Below are 15,636 nucleotides of genomic sequence, written 5' to 3' on the forward strand. Positions count from 1 at the left end.
TTGAGAATTTTTGGAGTTTAGAGTTCCAATGCTAGAAATTTTAAAAAAAGTTTCATCAGCCGTAGAAACACAAGAGCCTTTTGAATTGGTGCAAACATCGACTAAAGCATTTTCATGAGGGGTCATATGAAAAGATGCTCCGGAGTATAAAATCCAAGAGTACGTACCAGGTGATGATGTAGATGCAATGCCTGCACCCGATGTGGAGGAAGTAGCTTTAAGGATTTGTTGAAGAGCCATGCATATTTGACCAAGGGTCTCTTTGAGGTCACTATTCTTGCCTTCATCTTCTTTGATGGTAAATTCTTCAAGAGAGGCCGCCTTAGGTTTGAAAGTTCCATTGAGCTTTGGACAAGCAGGTTTAATGTGACCCGACTCATAGCAATGATGACATACAATCATTTTTCTTCCTCCGTTATAGTTTCCTTGTTTACCAAAGTGAGGGGGTTATAGGTTTTTACATTATTGCCGGGTTTAGAAACGACAAACACTTCATCAACATTCTTACTCATCATGCCAAGCCTTGTTTCTTCTTGAGTGATTTCGGCAATAGCATCCTCTATTGGAGGAAAGCTGGATCTATGGAGAAGTGATGACCTCACTTGCTCAAATTCGAGACGTAGTCCAAATAAGAATTGGAACAATCGATCTTGCTCCATTTGCTTTTGTCTTAATTCGACGTCTTCCATAGCAACCCATTTTGACTCTAAAAGCGCCAACTCATCTCATAGTGGGTTTAAAGCAATATAGTAGTCTTGAATACTTGAATCACCTTGTTTGGTGGTTCTAATTTTTTCTTGCAAAAAATATGCTCTTGCAAGATCTTTTTGGATATAAAAAACCAAGCCTCATTGGCCCGACGAAATTTAGCTATATTAGCATATACCTTGAGTTCGACGTTGTTCATGAACCAAGCAAGGATTTTTGTGTGATTGATTTCCCAATCTTCAACTTTTTTTTTGATGATTTTCAATGGCTTTGAGGTGAGCATCTCCCTCAAGAGCCTTTTCTTGTCCACCTTCGATCTCTGTAAGTTCCAATCTAGGTTTCGAAATGGAACCCATAACATATCCTTAAAGTTTCTTGCCTTTGAGGTTGTTCTCCATTGCCGATGTCTACATCATGTAGTTCTTTCCATTGAGTTTGAAGGATAGGTCGATTTTTGCTTCCATAATGCTACCAAGTGAGAAGGGAGACAATAGATGAGAAGTATACGTACCACGCTTCTTCCTCTAAGAACCGAGCGACTCTGATACCATGTAATGAGATATGCGGAAATATAAAGAGTTCTATAAGCACTTGTAATGTCCTTCAATGGACAACCAAAAAAGACAATAACCAAGTCCACTAAGGGACAACACATACACAAGCCTTGAGAAAGGAAAAATATAAAAGCCTCTTTATTGATAAAGAGAGAGAGAGAGCTCTCAAGCATGAAGAAAATACAAGGGGTTCACCCCTATTTATACAAAGAGAAATGAGAGGAAGGGAGGCCATATGGCCTTAAAAGGGGGCTCCCATGGAGTCGTTGGGAGCGCCCCCAACGACTCTATGGTGGGGCCCCTTAAGTGGCAAGAAAAAAAAGAAAGAAAAAAAAGAAAATAAAAAAAAGAAAATTAAAATGAGAAGAAAAACAAGTACCCCTATCAGGTACTATGTGAAATGACCATAATACCCCTATCGGGTATTATGGTGTATTTGAAGATATATATATATATATATTGATATATTTTAACAATATGAGAGTAAACTTATTTTGGTTTTAGATGGATACACATGTAACAAAACTTTCACCTGTATCTAGGGGTGGACATTGGGCTGGCCTGGCCCGGCCCGACCCGATTAAGACTTGAAGGGCCCAATGAGCCTCAGGACCGCTGAGAGCCCGACCCAACTGTTGTTGGGCTTGGGCTTGGGCTGAGGCCTTGCCAATAACTGCCCGACCAGCCTAATATCGTTCATCGGGTTGATCAGATAGGGTGGGTTGAGTCAGAACCACTGTGTCCTCTTTTTCTTGGCTTCCTACCTATGCATAATCACCATTTTCTTTTATTGTTGGTGATTGAGCTTCATGTCTTCAAGAGAGAGGTGAGGACACATCTCACCTCCTTCCTGGCTTAAGACCGTAGCCTACAGTCGGACATTCTTTTTTTTTTTTGAATTTTCAAATTTTGGTTCTGCTGGATGGGCTGTTAAATATATATAAAAAGTAGTTTTTTCAATTTCTTTAAATGGTTAATAAGGGCCTGACTCGGGCCAGGGTTCAACTACTGTCCCGAGCCCAATCCATGGCAGGCTGGGTACCTGGCCCATTGGCCACCCCTACCCGTATCATCGTCTATGTCACATAGACACGACAAAAGGCCCCACATACCCGTGTTGACATGGCTCAACATGGGTGCCAGTACCAGGCATAGCACGCGTACGTGTTGGGTCTGGGTCAGGTCAAGTCCAACCGAGACCCAACCCGAACCCCAACTCTCTCCTTTTTTTTTCTATTTTCTCCCCTCTCCACCCTAACCAGCAGGAGAAGAAAAAGAACGAGGAGAGGAGAAGGACTCCAACCTAACTAGCAGGAGAAGGAGGGGGAGGAGAAATAGGAAGAAAAAGATGCGTAAAATCAAGAGAAGAAAAAAAAAGAAATGAGAGAGAGAGGTACCTACCTCCTCCTTGCTTCTTTCTCTTATTCTTATCTTGCTCGTTCTCCTTCGTATACAAAGAGAGAGAGAGACAGAGAGTGGGTACGGGTCCTCCTCCTTCTCGTTCTTCTTCATCGTGTCGAGAGAGAGTGCAGCAGCAGTGGGCTTCTCTTTCTTCTTCACATTGAGATCAAGTGAGAGAGCAGCAGTGGCTCCTCCTCCTTGTTCTTCTTCTTTATATATATATATATATATATATATATATATATATATATATATATATATATATATATATATATATATATATATATATATATATATATATATATATATATATATATGTCACATGGGTGCGGGTGCGGGGATTCGGCACTTCCAAAAAACCCGGGTGCGGGGGTGCGGCAGGGGCAAAAATGTAATATATATATATATATATATATATATATATATATATATATATATATATATATATATATATATATATATATATATATATATATATATAAGGGGGGTCCGGGGGTTCCCCCTAGCACGGCTCGTAAAGAATATTTAAAAATCAATTTAAGCTATTTTTTTACATTTTATTAAAAATAATCGATTCAAGTCAGTATCGTTATCAATTTTCTGACAATACAATAAGCATCGGCCGATCCAGGCCACCCATACTGACAACACTGGTTTTTTCTACTCGTTAATCTAGCGAGGACAATAATAAGCTGAAGGCGAAGGACAAGATGGCTCTCTATCTTATCAAAATTTTTATTGCTTTTTTATAGTAAAAAGCAGATGTAATGGGTCTCAAACTTCGATATCACTACATTGAACTCAATTGAGAGAGACGAATGTTGGGTGCGCAGTTCACTTTATGCTCTCCATTGTCGACTCTCTTTGGTGCACAAAATCATCGAGTGCTGTGTCGTTGAGAATTAAAGAGTGCCTACGAGGGCAGGGTACTCCCTGACGGCAAACTGCCACAAGGGTTACAACAATGCCGTACATCATGCTGGCCTGTGTCATATAGGCAGGCACTCAAGGGACCCCTGGATCTCTAGGGTCATAATCAACTGGGCACGAGTATGTCAGTAGCTTTTAAAGGTGGGCCACGGAAGACAGGGTGGTCGTGAGGCCCCCACCCGGGGTTTTCCTTGCTTCAGCCAAGGTTCCTCGTTATGAAAAAAAAAACAGGGCACCTCTCAACCTCATTACAGGACACCCCCAATCAAAACAGAGGTTTGTGGATGTTATTAGAAAAGGAAAGACCGTGGAGTCATTTCATAGTTTTTTCTGCTTTTTGTCACATTTTAATTAAAAGGATGGAGGGAAATGGCGCATCAAGCTGTTAAAAGGGCCTACTTGATCATTCTTTTCGAAGAACTAAAGATGGGTAATAGATTTAAGAGGTTAGAATATTAGATGGATGCTTGCCATATTCTTCCTTTTTGGGGTTTGTCTTGTCCAGGCCATTTGTTATGCAGCAGCCTTGTTGCTTAGCATCCAGATGCACTACTGCTGACCATTCATCTCAACATCTCTTAAGATGGATGAACAATGCACCCATCTTCAGAAATGCCAAGATGGATGGTTATCAGATTTTGTATCCTGCATCTGAAAGAACCATAACTGAGAATTGTTTAATCACGTTTCCCCAAAAGAAATGAAACATAATCATTTTGAGTTTGAAACCTTAGCCAAACACTTGATTTTTTTTTAATCTCTTGTCTACTTTTTGTGGAAAAACCAATCGCATTCGTTAAGGCAAAGAACCCCAACTGAACTTAAGAAACGAGTCAACTCTACATGGGTGAAGAACTATTAGTTTTTGTCCTTTTAAAAAAACCAAAAAAAATGGACCATCCGCAACCCATTTCATAGGGCAATTTTTTTTTAAAAAATGGACCAAAATGACCCTGGGCGCGGTCAACGCACCCAGGGTCGGGTTGACCGCACCCGCGTCGAGTCACGTCGACGCGGGTGCGGCACCCTGCTAGCCGAGTCCCTGTGACATATATATATATATATATATATATATATATAGAGAGAGAGAGAGAGAGAGAGAGAGAGAGAGAGAGAGAGAGAGAGAGAGAGAGAGTAACCCCTTCCCTTAATAATAAAAAGACAAAATTTCAATCACCCCTCAGTTTTCTAAAAAATTCATTTTACCCCTTGTAAAAAAAGAAAAGACACAAATGTCCCCTTTGAAGCATTTTTAAATAAAGCAAACATCTCCCCCCACCACACACACACACACACATATATATATATATATATAGTCGTGTCCCCTTACCCATTTTTTTTGAGCTTACCGTGTCATACCCTCCGTACCCGTACCCGTACCCGTACCCGTACCCATACCCATGTGACAGAGATCATTGTTTACGTGATCAACAGTCACTTTCCATTTCTTGCATTCATGCTAAACATCAATAACTGTAATAGTGTCCATAAACTCTTCTTGTTGCATTGGTAAAAGTATTGTCAAAATGCTTTTTACAGAATTGCGGGCAAAAGTTTTTTTTTGTGTTTTATCATCAATAACTGTAATAGCATTCAGAAACTCCTCTTGTTGCATTGGAAGAAGTATTTTGAAATCTGTTTTAAAAGACTTTCTTGTTCTATTGCAGGTTGACTGCTTCCATGCATTGCGAAGAAGCGATCCACCACTTGTCTCTTCATCATGTTTTCTACAGCAAGGGCTCTCTTCATTTGTATGAAACAACTTCTACCTTTGTAGATGTTATCTTGAGTTTGATTTGATTTCCACTTGTTTAAATTTTTTATTTCCTCATAGATATTCTTCTAACTTAATTTAATTCTTGATTAATGTTTCCATAATCTGAATTAAGACTCGTCTTTTATTGTATGTATCTCATGGTTAAGTAATTTTTGTTCCTAAATCATGTTCTGCTTGTTAACTTAAAAGAGAAAAAAGAAAAGAAAACAATTTGTATAGGGTTTTTGTTCCATAATTTTCACTTGTGGCCTAGTGTGTTATAGGTAGGGGTGTCAACAGGTCGGGTTTGACCCAGACCCGACCCGTACCCGTACCCGTACCAAACCCTATAGGGTCAGGGTTTGGTGATAAATAAGAAGACCCAATTAGAATCCGGGTCGGACCCAAAGGGTCCGATCAATACATGTTGCCAGGTATGGTTTGTGAAATTTTATACCAGACCCGGGCCCGACCTGAGTTCCGATTAAGATCTGCAATTTTTCAATGTAAAAATGATACAAAATATTATTTTACCGGATATGGTCTGGGTCTGGTTCATGTATTCCTTATAGGATCTGGGTATGGTTACTCTTACGGTGGTTCCGATTAGACCTGGGTCGGGATCCAGTACCATCATCTCAATTCTGGTTTGAGTTTGGTTCCACCTGGGTCCAAACCAAACCCGATCTCTTGACACCCCTACTTATAGGGTTACAAATGGGCTTGGATATGGGTATACTCTGACCCAACACTGGATGTGTTTTCTAAAGAGTGGTCTGCTATGGTACCTGGACACTCCATTTTTCCCTATGTAACTGTGTCGACACGCGTATCCTCGTGTTGACACACGTATCCTCGTGTCGACACGCATCAATACCCAGACACACCATTTACCCTCCATACATACAAGTTTGTATTTAATTTATAATTTATAATTATATTTTCAGTTTATAACTTTATATTTTCAGTATATAATATATATTTTAGATATAACATATATATTTAGATTATATTCAGTTTATTTTAAATTTATTTTGTATTTATGTGATATGTATATATATGTGAGTAAATATTGGCTACTAATGAAGGTACGAAACTAATGAGTAGAAATCACTTTTTTTTCCAATTTTATTTTTATTTTTTGTAGATCAAATGTTACGGATGTGATCTACATGGTTTGTTTAGTAGGAAACTTGTTTTGAATTATGTGATTATAAAAAGTAATTAGTTTTTTAAAGGGGTCCAAAAATCAATGGCCCACAATGTGTCAAAATTTCATAACTCAAAAGATCACAATTTTACATCAGAAAAACACGATCCAATGCTTGATCCTTAGCAAACAAACCATGCTGAACACATCTGTGTGGATAGATTGAGTTGATACAACTTGCACCTATGATTTCTAGCTCATTAGTTTTGTACCTTCCTTAGTAGCCAATATTTACCCTATATATATATATATATATATATATATATATATATATATATATATATATATATATAGAGAGAGAGAGAGAGAGAGAGAGAGAGAGAGAGAGAGAGAGGTACGTCCTAAATGAAACATGCTAAATGTTTTTTTCTGCTCTTCCGGTGTTTTTTTTGCAGTTCCGACCCCATAAATGTGTTGAGCATGGTCGATTTATGAGGAATCCACACCTGGATCATGTGTTTTCGATGAAAAAAATGATATTTGGAGCCTAAAAAATTTACAAAGATTTTGGACCTTTGATTTTTCGAACATTATAAAAACCCGCCCATGTGTCGGAATCGAACACTTCAAGAGCTGATCCCTATAAAATCAAGTACATAGATCACAAATGTACGGTCAGAATTTAAAAATAAAACAAAAAAACCTGAAAAACTCATTTAGCATATTTCAGTTAGCACATACCCATTACTCTCTCTCTCTCTCTCTCTCTCTCTCTCTCTCTCTCTCTCTATATATATATATATATATATATATAGTTGTGTCCCCGTACCCACTTTTTTTGGAATTGCCATGTCGTGCCCTCTTTACCTGTACCCACACCTCCACCTGTACCCAAGTGACATAGGTGGTCTGGTTATCTCACAATAAAGTTCCTATCCAGTTGAGACATGAACGTCTGTGGCACTGGATCTTTCATACAAAAGAATAATTCGTTTATCTTTGGTTTAGTGGTGGGTGTTCTTCCTTTTCTACTTCAATATTTTGCCATTACGTATGTGACATATGGATTAATGATACTTGCAGAAGTAAAAGAAGAAGCTGTTATGTAATCAAGGAGAGAAGGTAGAAAGTAATTGTGTTTGATAGAGTTTCAGAATGATGTGAATGTTAAATTGTATTAATAATTCATATATATATATATATATATATTTTGTAATACCCACTAGGGGTAAAATAATATTTTCACATGTAACACATATTCATTTGGAATATGCCTTTTCCTTTTTCTTCTTTTTCTTTTTCCTTTTTTAATGTTGTTTATTGCATCATAGGAGGGGTCCACCATAGAGTCGTTGGACCTCTCCAACGACTCTATGGGAGCCCCTCCTTGGGTCCCATTTGTGTATAAATAAGGGGCTTTGCCCCATGTATTCTCTAAGCTTCTTGAAGCTTTTCTCAATAAGATCTCTTATATTTTTTAGCCCTCTTTCTCATTTTATGTTTGTCAATTGCCAATTTGTGGCTTTTGTATTCTTGCCCATTAGTGGCTTATTGCTTGTGTGCTTGTGCATTTCTAGTCACTTAGTGACATTATCTTTTCTCTTTAGTGTTTCATGACAGTGAAAGCTTTTCCAAAGGGGTCAATTTTCTGTGGCAAGACAAGAACAGTTGACTTCTGAGGAAGGTGTAGGATTATTAGAAGTAAGAAAATTGCTTTTTATGGAAGGTGGAAATACCCAATAAGTGTCCCGGCGAGTGAAGTCTCAATGTTTTTGGAGACTGTTTTCAGATTTTTCCAACATGTCTGGTATTGGACCATAACTATAGAAAAAAGGGTTCAAATTTCCATGTAATGGTGGTAATCACAAGATAAGGCAGATTTGACAAGCAGGCATGGAATAAGTTGGATGGTTTGGGCTGGTGGGGTCAATTAGCTATTGCCTGATGATAAGTTTGGTCAGTGATTGTTGCCATGTTTTTATCATGCTGTTCTTACTATTTGATTTTTTATAGGACTTTCAAATCACAGGTCAAAAGAGCTGTTGGAAAGAATAATTGATGTTGGCTGGCCTACCATAATGTGCATGATGAGATGGGGAGTCATTGGTGCAGTTAAAAAAACTGAAAGCATGAAGATTCAAGAGTTTGGAGTTTTCAGTAGAATATTTCTTCCATGTTGGATTATGAATACCTAAAATTCTGAGTTGATGATTTGGTCAAATCTTGGCGATAGGATATTTGTTAATCTTTTGGCAGAAAAAAAGGAACAGAGAAAAGATAGAAAAAAGTAAATTTTGCTCAAGAAAGAAGCAAAATCACTATGATTTATTGTCAACATGGGATATAATACTTATTAATGGAGAAAATACACTTAATGTACAGTACCAAAATAGGAGAATAGATACATAGCTATCATCCTATGTCACAGGGACTCTCCAACCCGCCTCGCACCCACACCCGCACCCGATGCGGTCAACCTGACCCTGGGTGCAGTCAACGCACCCAGGGTCATTTATGTCCAACTTTTGGACTTTATATATATATATATATATATATATATATATATATATATATATATATATATATAATTTTTTATATTTTTGCCGCACCCCGGCACCCAAGTTTTTTGAAAGTGCCGCACCCCCCACCCACACCTGCACCCATGTGACATAGCTATCATCTCTATAATTTGCCTATTATTCGAGGCTAAGAAGAATAGTACTTATGCCATGGTGCTCACATGCTTGCTATAAAGGTTAAAATCATGCATGAATGCTTTTTATCTTCAATAGAATGTTTTTCACCTTGAATAATGATATGGCAACTGCAAATAAAATCTAAAAAGTGAAAAACTGGTATTTTTGCTTCAATGTGCAAAGCTGTTTTGAGAATAAAAGAGAAAATTAAGGAGATTTTGGGAAAAAATTGTTGGCTGTTGAAAAGACCTGTTTCTTCCAACATAATCAGTAGATTAGACACTATTTTCCTTCTAATCCACTCAAGTTTGCATCTGTGTTATTCTCCATCCTTATTAAATGATGTATGATGACTTCTGATCATATTTACAGCAAGTGGAAGTTGATTAACCATGAGTCTGTGACACAAAAGGTTTAATGCATTCAAGCTTACCATTCACGGCTTCACTTGTGCACATCATGGCACATTTAATTGAAACGAGGAATCTAAAGATACATATGAAGCCCATATAGCTTTTAGCACACAGAATGGCCCTCTTTTCCTATGATCTGATGCTGTTTGAAATGTTTATGATAAATGCTAACATTTTCTATCCATTTTTTACCAGGTTACTTTTGTTGTTATGCATTTCAATGATCCCCGAATATCAAGTGCCGATCTAAGAGATGTTCTCCTTCATTCCATATCTGTCCTAGTCCAATATAAAGACTATTTGGTTGCTTTTGAAAACAATGAAGCAGCTGTTCAGAGAATGCCATGTGCTTTGCTTTCAGCATTTGACAACAGATCATGGATTCCTGTTACAAATATACTTCTCCGGTTGTGCAAGGGTTCTGGATTTGGATTGTCAAAACATGGGGAATCCTCATCAATTCGTTTCCAGGTTGATGTTTTGCTGCAAACAGACTTTGATTTTGGGAAGTTTTTTTTTCCATTTTGTTTCGTTTTCTTTTGCAGAATGTCTTGATGCTTCTGTTGTGTTTTTCTTTGTAGGCTTTATTAAGGGATGTCTGTTTTCTTGATCAAGAATTGTTCTCTGCATTTCTTAATCGGCTGTTCAACACTCTAAGCTGGACAATAACAGAATTTTCAGTTGCCATCCGAGAGATGCAAGAAAATTATTTGGTAGGTTTGCTGAAGTCTGAAACACCAAACATGCTTCCCATGATTGAACGCCCAGTTGACATTCAGTAGTTAGATGCTTTTTTATCTTTTCTGTTTTCAAAAATACTGAAAGGCCTGTTTCAAATATTGGATTCAGAAATTCCTGAAATTCTTCAAACTGCCAAAATTTTGCATCCAATCATTAACTCAAATGTTTGATTCTATTGCCATTTAGTTTTTACTTAGTTGTTTCATTCTCTGGAAAAAGGTTTTCAATTATCCGACCCCATTCTTCAGTATTCATTTTCTATGCTATGTATTAAGCTTTTTCATGGGGAAAATAACTTTACTTTTGCTTCTATTTGGGATTAAGTTTCGTTTAACTACTTTCTTTTAAATATGTTGGTCAAATCCATAGGAGATATGGGCCCCATATGACACAACTAACATACCAGAAATCAGTCCATCTGATCTGTGACCCAATCTTATCTAGCACCATGCTGATCCAACATGATCAGTTGACCTAACTGTTCTGAATAACCTAGCTGACCACAGCAGCCACCTGGGCCCCTGCAACATCAATCAGAAACTCCTAACCCACAGATCACGCGTAACCCAGAATGCACCAAGCACATGATGTTGACCTTGCCTCATCCTTACGTTAAAATCATGAACCAAATAACTCAAATATTACAATTAGAAAAGTATATTTCTGTATTTAAAGCATTCAATTGGATCATGTCTCAGTATATATATTTTTCGTGCATCAAAACATGGCCTAGAAGAATGTGCTACAAAATCTTTTACTAGTTTCATACTGTTTTCTGTTACCAATTTCATCATTATTTTTAATCCATAAACTTTTTGATATGCTCTTATTTTAGAGCTGTCATTTAAATGTGCTCTGTTTATTACTCTAATTATTCTTAAGTTGGCTGCTAGTTATTTCTCCATTTTATTTGTACTAGTTATTGATATTTCAAATGTTTATTTCATGTGATGAGGTGGTATCATAGTATGGTTAGTTCTGAAAATGCTGGATTAGTTGTACTCTGTCTTATGAGTTATCACCATTCTATTGCTTCATCCTTAGGATAAATTTACTTCATTGATATGAATGAGAGAGGACTGTGAATTTCCATCATTCTTTTAGGATGACACTGATGCCATTTTGTAACTCTTCATGGCAAAGGCAGGTTGAGTGCAGAGATGTGTAATTCGTCTTTGACAGCAATGGACCTGCTATTGAGAGTACTCACTATTTGGTTGATGTCTTTGTAGGCTCCAGAGCTGCACCAGAGAAAATGCAGTGTCATATTTGACCTCTCATGCAACCTTGCAAGGGTATTGGAATTTTTCACACACGAGATTCCTCAAGCATTTGTTTCAGGAGCTGACATGAACCTGAGGAGGTTAATTGAGTTGATCATCTTTATTCTCAACCAAATGACTTCGACAGCTGATGTGGAATTCTTTGATATGTAAGTTCATGTACTTGGTTAGGTTATTTTTGTCGTTTACACGGTATCTCCAGCTATATTTTGCAAATGACTTGGATGATATCCATCCATTTGTTGACTGTTTTATTTGTTCTCATCTCATTGAGGTTGCTATGAAATATGAATCTATAAATCCTATGGATTTGCAAGTTACCTCCATTTGTTGAAATATGGAGGTCCATTGGAGCACCTAAAAAAAAGTATATTGGTAGCTAATGCCCAAGTTATTTTCAGTTTCATTATTCTGGTTGTTATTACTTTTTCTCAGTATCGCATAGACTTGGGTAATGGACATGTAAACATGCTCTTCATGTGCATGCCATTTGTTGAAATATGGAGGTCCATTGGAGCACCTAAAAAAAGTATATTGGTAGCTAATGCCCAAGTTATTTTCAGTTTCATTATTCTGGTTGTTATTACTTTTTCTCAGTATCGCATAGACTTGGGTAATGGACATGTAAACATGCTCTTCATGTGCAATATCCTGTTTAAAATAGCACGTAAGGGAATGAAATGTCAGAGTGAATCGAAGTATCCTTGTGACAGCTTTTTTGAGAAGGAACACTCACATGATGAAATGCAGAATTTATGAAACTAAATGCATGTAATATTAGGACAGATTTTTTTCTTTAATTGATGACGAAGATTAATTTGTTACCTATGCAAATATTTTGCCTTCTGCAGGTCAATTAGGAGACATGGCCAATCTGTTGAGAAACTTAATCGAGCCATGATTTTGGCTCCTTTGGCAGGGATGATCTTGAACCTGGTGGATGCAACTGAGGATCCCTTACAGGTAGAGCAGAATGACATAGTAGGAGTCTTTGCAAGCATGGATTGTTCTGCTGCCATCAGTTATGGATTCCAATATCTGTTGGACTTCAATTGGGTAAGTTCTTTTTGAAATCTGAGGCTTTGGTAGTTTGCTTCTTGCTTGAGCAGAATCTTAGTGACCAAGTGTCTCCCAACAGTATTGGAAACTGAAACTTTTCTGCTTTGAAATAACTTTAGAGAGCATATTTAGTTGTTTCCATTTACTCAAACATGCACATCCAATATTTGAACACAACTTTTGGACTTGTATGCTTAATTGTTCTGCCATTTTTTTATCAACAAAAAAGATACATATTGCAAGCGTAATCTTTCTACCAGATGGTAAATATTGACTTTCTTGCATAAGTAGTGGAATCCAATAAATCATCTTTTTGTCATATGTAGAGAGCCTGGATGTAGGCATGAAAAATTATTGTGGCAGTTTAATAGTTCTTTCTTTGGGCAAAAGACTTCCCAGACACAATGCTGATTATTGCCGTTCTTCTTGAAAAAAGGGGCAATACCTGGCAGTTTCCATTATTGCTATTTAGAAAGATCTTCATTCCATATGGTGTCAGTTGGATGAAACCATTATCTGTTGATTTGAAATATGAAGCTTTCATGGGCCAGTGATATTTGAGTTACTACTGAATGATCCCGTTATCTCTATAATCACTCTTATTGCAAATGTCACCAAATTGCTTGCAGAGCCATCCATTTTATGGTACTATGAACTGATCTTCCCCTGAATCTCCAGCTGTTTGAGCTTGGCTTAGTTACCATGACACTGGGTTAGAGTTCTGCACAAATAAATGTAAAGCTTGAAGAGCCAAGCTTGAGTTTGGCTTGCTGAACTCTAACCAAGAACAAGCTAGGGTTAGGAAAACTCTTATTCCAACAAACCTTTTGTAAAATATAATGAGCAGCATGGGATAGGATGAGAAATTGTAATCTTCTGAATAAGAGGCAAGGCACTAGACTGCTAATTTTTTCTTGTATTTTAGGACTCAAGGCAGCACATATTGCAAAACTTGGACTTTTTCTATATGTGCTTGAAATAATATCTGGAACTATAATATTGCACAGTAGGATTTATCATATGATGGTTCATGCATTGGACACAGTTTCGAGGTCAAGTAAGGTCATGCTGTTGACAAAACGTGTTAGGTTATTAGTGTGCCTGATGCATATTCATCGTCATTGGACCTAGAGTTAAGAGTTTATCTAGATGAAAGTTCTTAATACTGAAACTAAATTCTTTGCAATTTTGTAACAAGTTAAGGTCTCTGGGGTGTTTGCTGCAATCTTGTCAGTGTTTTTGGTATTAATCTCCTAATGCTGTTCTAGGTTTTTTTTTTTATGGTTGATGGAAACTGGAATACGATGGGTTTTAGAAGTAGTTCTGCTTTGTAATCTTTTATGTTATTTGTTGACATGTCATCAACTTATTTTCTTCAGGGTGGCATGCTCAGAGGAAACATTCCATTTATTAGACTTAAAAAGCTTGAGAGATTTGCAAGCTGCCTAAGGAGCAGACGAGAAGCGGACAACATGGTCATGATAGAATGTGCAGCAGAGGATGAAGACGACACTTGCTGCATTTGTTATGCATGTCAATCGGACAGCCAGTTTGTTCCATGCAATCACAAATCATGCTTTGGTTGCATAAGCAGACACCTCTTAAATAGCCAGAGGTGCTTCTTTTGCAATGCAACAATTACAGATGTGAGAGGAGTGGCAATTATGGATCAAGTGGATGGACAGTTATAAAAGTCATCAGTTGCTTTGGAGTTTGCGTGAACTTGTCTGCTACACTGAACTGCACTTGGCCAAAGGCTGAAGTTGTGGCAGATAGCCGGCAAACTTTCAACATATCACTATATCAGGTACTGCCTCTTATTTATATGGCAGTATTTAAATTCCATTTCTATGTAAGTTTTTTACAACTTAGGTTGAGGGATAATCATAGGTTATATAGTATTTAGTGGGAATTTTGTAGGGGGGGAATCGAGGGCACTACTCTGTAAATATGAGCTGTAAATGAAGGGAAATCTCTCTCTCTCTCTCACCCCTGATCTGTTTAAGTTTCCAAGTCTGCAGTGTTTCTATCTTGTATTTGATCTATGGTTGCATTTAGACAATCTTTAGAATCAGCTGGTTTTACAAAGTTTTTCCTGATAAGTGCTCTCTCTGTTTTTGAATTGGTTGTTATTTTGAGTTTGGCCAACTGGGGCTGCTGTTTGTCTTGTCTACCTCTTGTTTGAACTTAATTTCAATTATTTTAATTCATACCTGGTGCAACTTGGGCTTAAATTTCAGCAAATAATCTTGATTTTTGTGGCGGTTGACATTTGCACAGTTTTTGCATTTTTTGTCTCCAGTCTTAATGTTGCTTATTGGTACACCTTTAGCCTTTGGAAACTGATTGTCGGAGGGAGTTTTTGCATTTGGAAAAGTGATAACTGCCAAATCCAGGATTTGGTGCAAATACAAGCAGTCCAAGGTAAATGGGGAAGGAACTGTGTAATCCACAAATTTTGTGCATTTGGTACTTCCCACCTGCCTGTTTGAGAGCAAGATCATAAATCCAGCCAGCACTTTGTAAATCCATTTTTCAAACTCTTTGGATGACTTGGATTTCATAGTTCCTTCTCTAGCTACCTGTTTGGAAACATACGTTAAAATGTTGCAAATGCAATTGCCCTTGTTTGACTTGGGCTTGGTTTGACGTGCCATCATGGGTTTGAGCTTGGTTTGACGTGCTATTATAGGCTGAGGTACCACGTTGACTATGGCCCTGTTTGGGTATTGACCCCATACTGGCTTGGGTATGACCCCACGTTGACCATGTCCGTGTTTTGGTATAACCCCATGTCGGCCTAAATAATGCAAATGCCATTGCCCTTGTTTGACTTGGGCTTCGTCTAGAAAGGGCTTGGTTTGACGTGCCATTATGCGCTTGGGCTTGGTTCAACAATTTCTCACATACATTTTTTCCTACAGAAATCAATGACGAAAAAAACT

At 37.6% G+C, this 15,636-nt stretch overlaps 1 protein-coding gene across 4 annotated transcripts in view; it reads left to right on the plus strand.

The window, feature by feature from the left end:
• LOC149811965 (E3 ubiquitin-protein ligase RKP) overlaps nt 1-14,762 on the plus strand; it is a 47,373-nt gene extending 32,611 nt beyond the window's left edge. For all 4 annotated transcript variants that reach the window (XM_089993624.1, XM_089993625.1, XM_089993623.1 and 1 more), the window contains exons 6-11: nt 5,261-5,344; nt 9,804-10,079; nt 10,190-10,321; nt 11,582-11,781; nt 12,484-12,688; nt 14,071-14,762. In XM_089993624.1, the coding sequence (XP_089849750.1) occupies nt 5,261-5,344; nt 9,804-10,079; nt 10,190-10,321; nt 11,582-11,781; nt 12,484-12,688; nt 14,071-14,382 (1,209 nt within the window). In that variant the 3' untranslated portion in view covers nt 14,383-14,762. The remainder of the gene's footprint in view (nt 1-5,260; nt 5,345-9,803; nt 10,080-10,189; nt 10,322-11,581; nt 11,782-12,483; nt 12,689-14,070) is intronic.
• Nucleotides 14,763-15,636: the final 874 nt, after the last annotated feature.

This window comes from Nuphar pumila, chromosome 17, assembly GCF_984573655.1.
Source record: "Nuphar pumila chromosome 17, dmNupPumi1.hap1.1, whole genome shotgun sequence".
Classification (NCBI taxonomy): domain Eukaryota; kingdom Viridiplantae; phylum Streptophyta; class Magnoliopsida; order Nymphaeales; family Nymphaeaceae; genus Nuphar; species Nuphar pumila.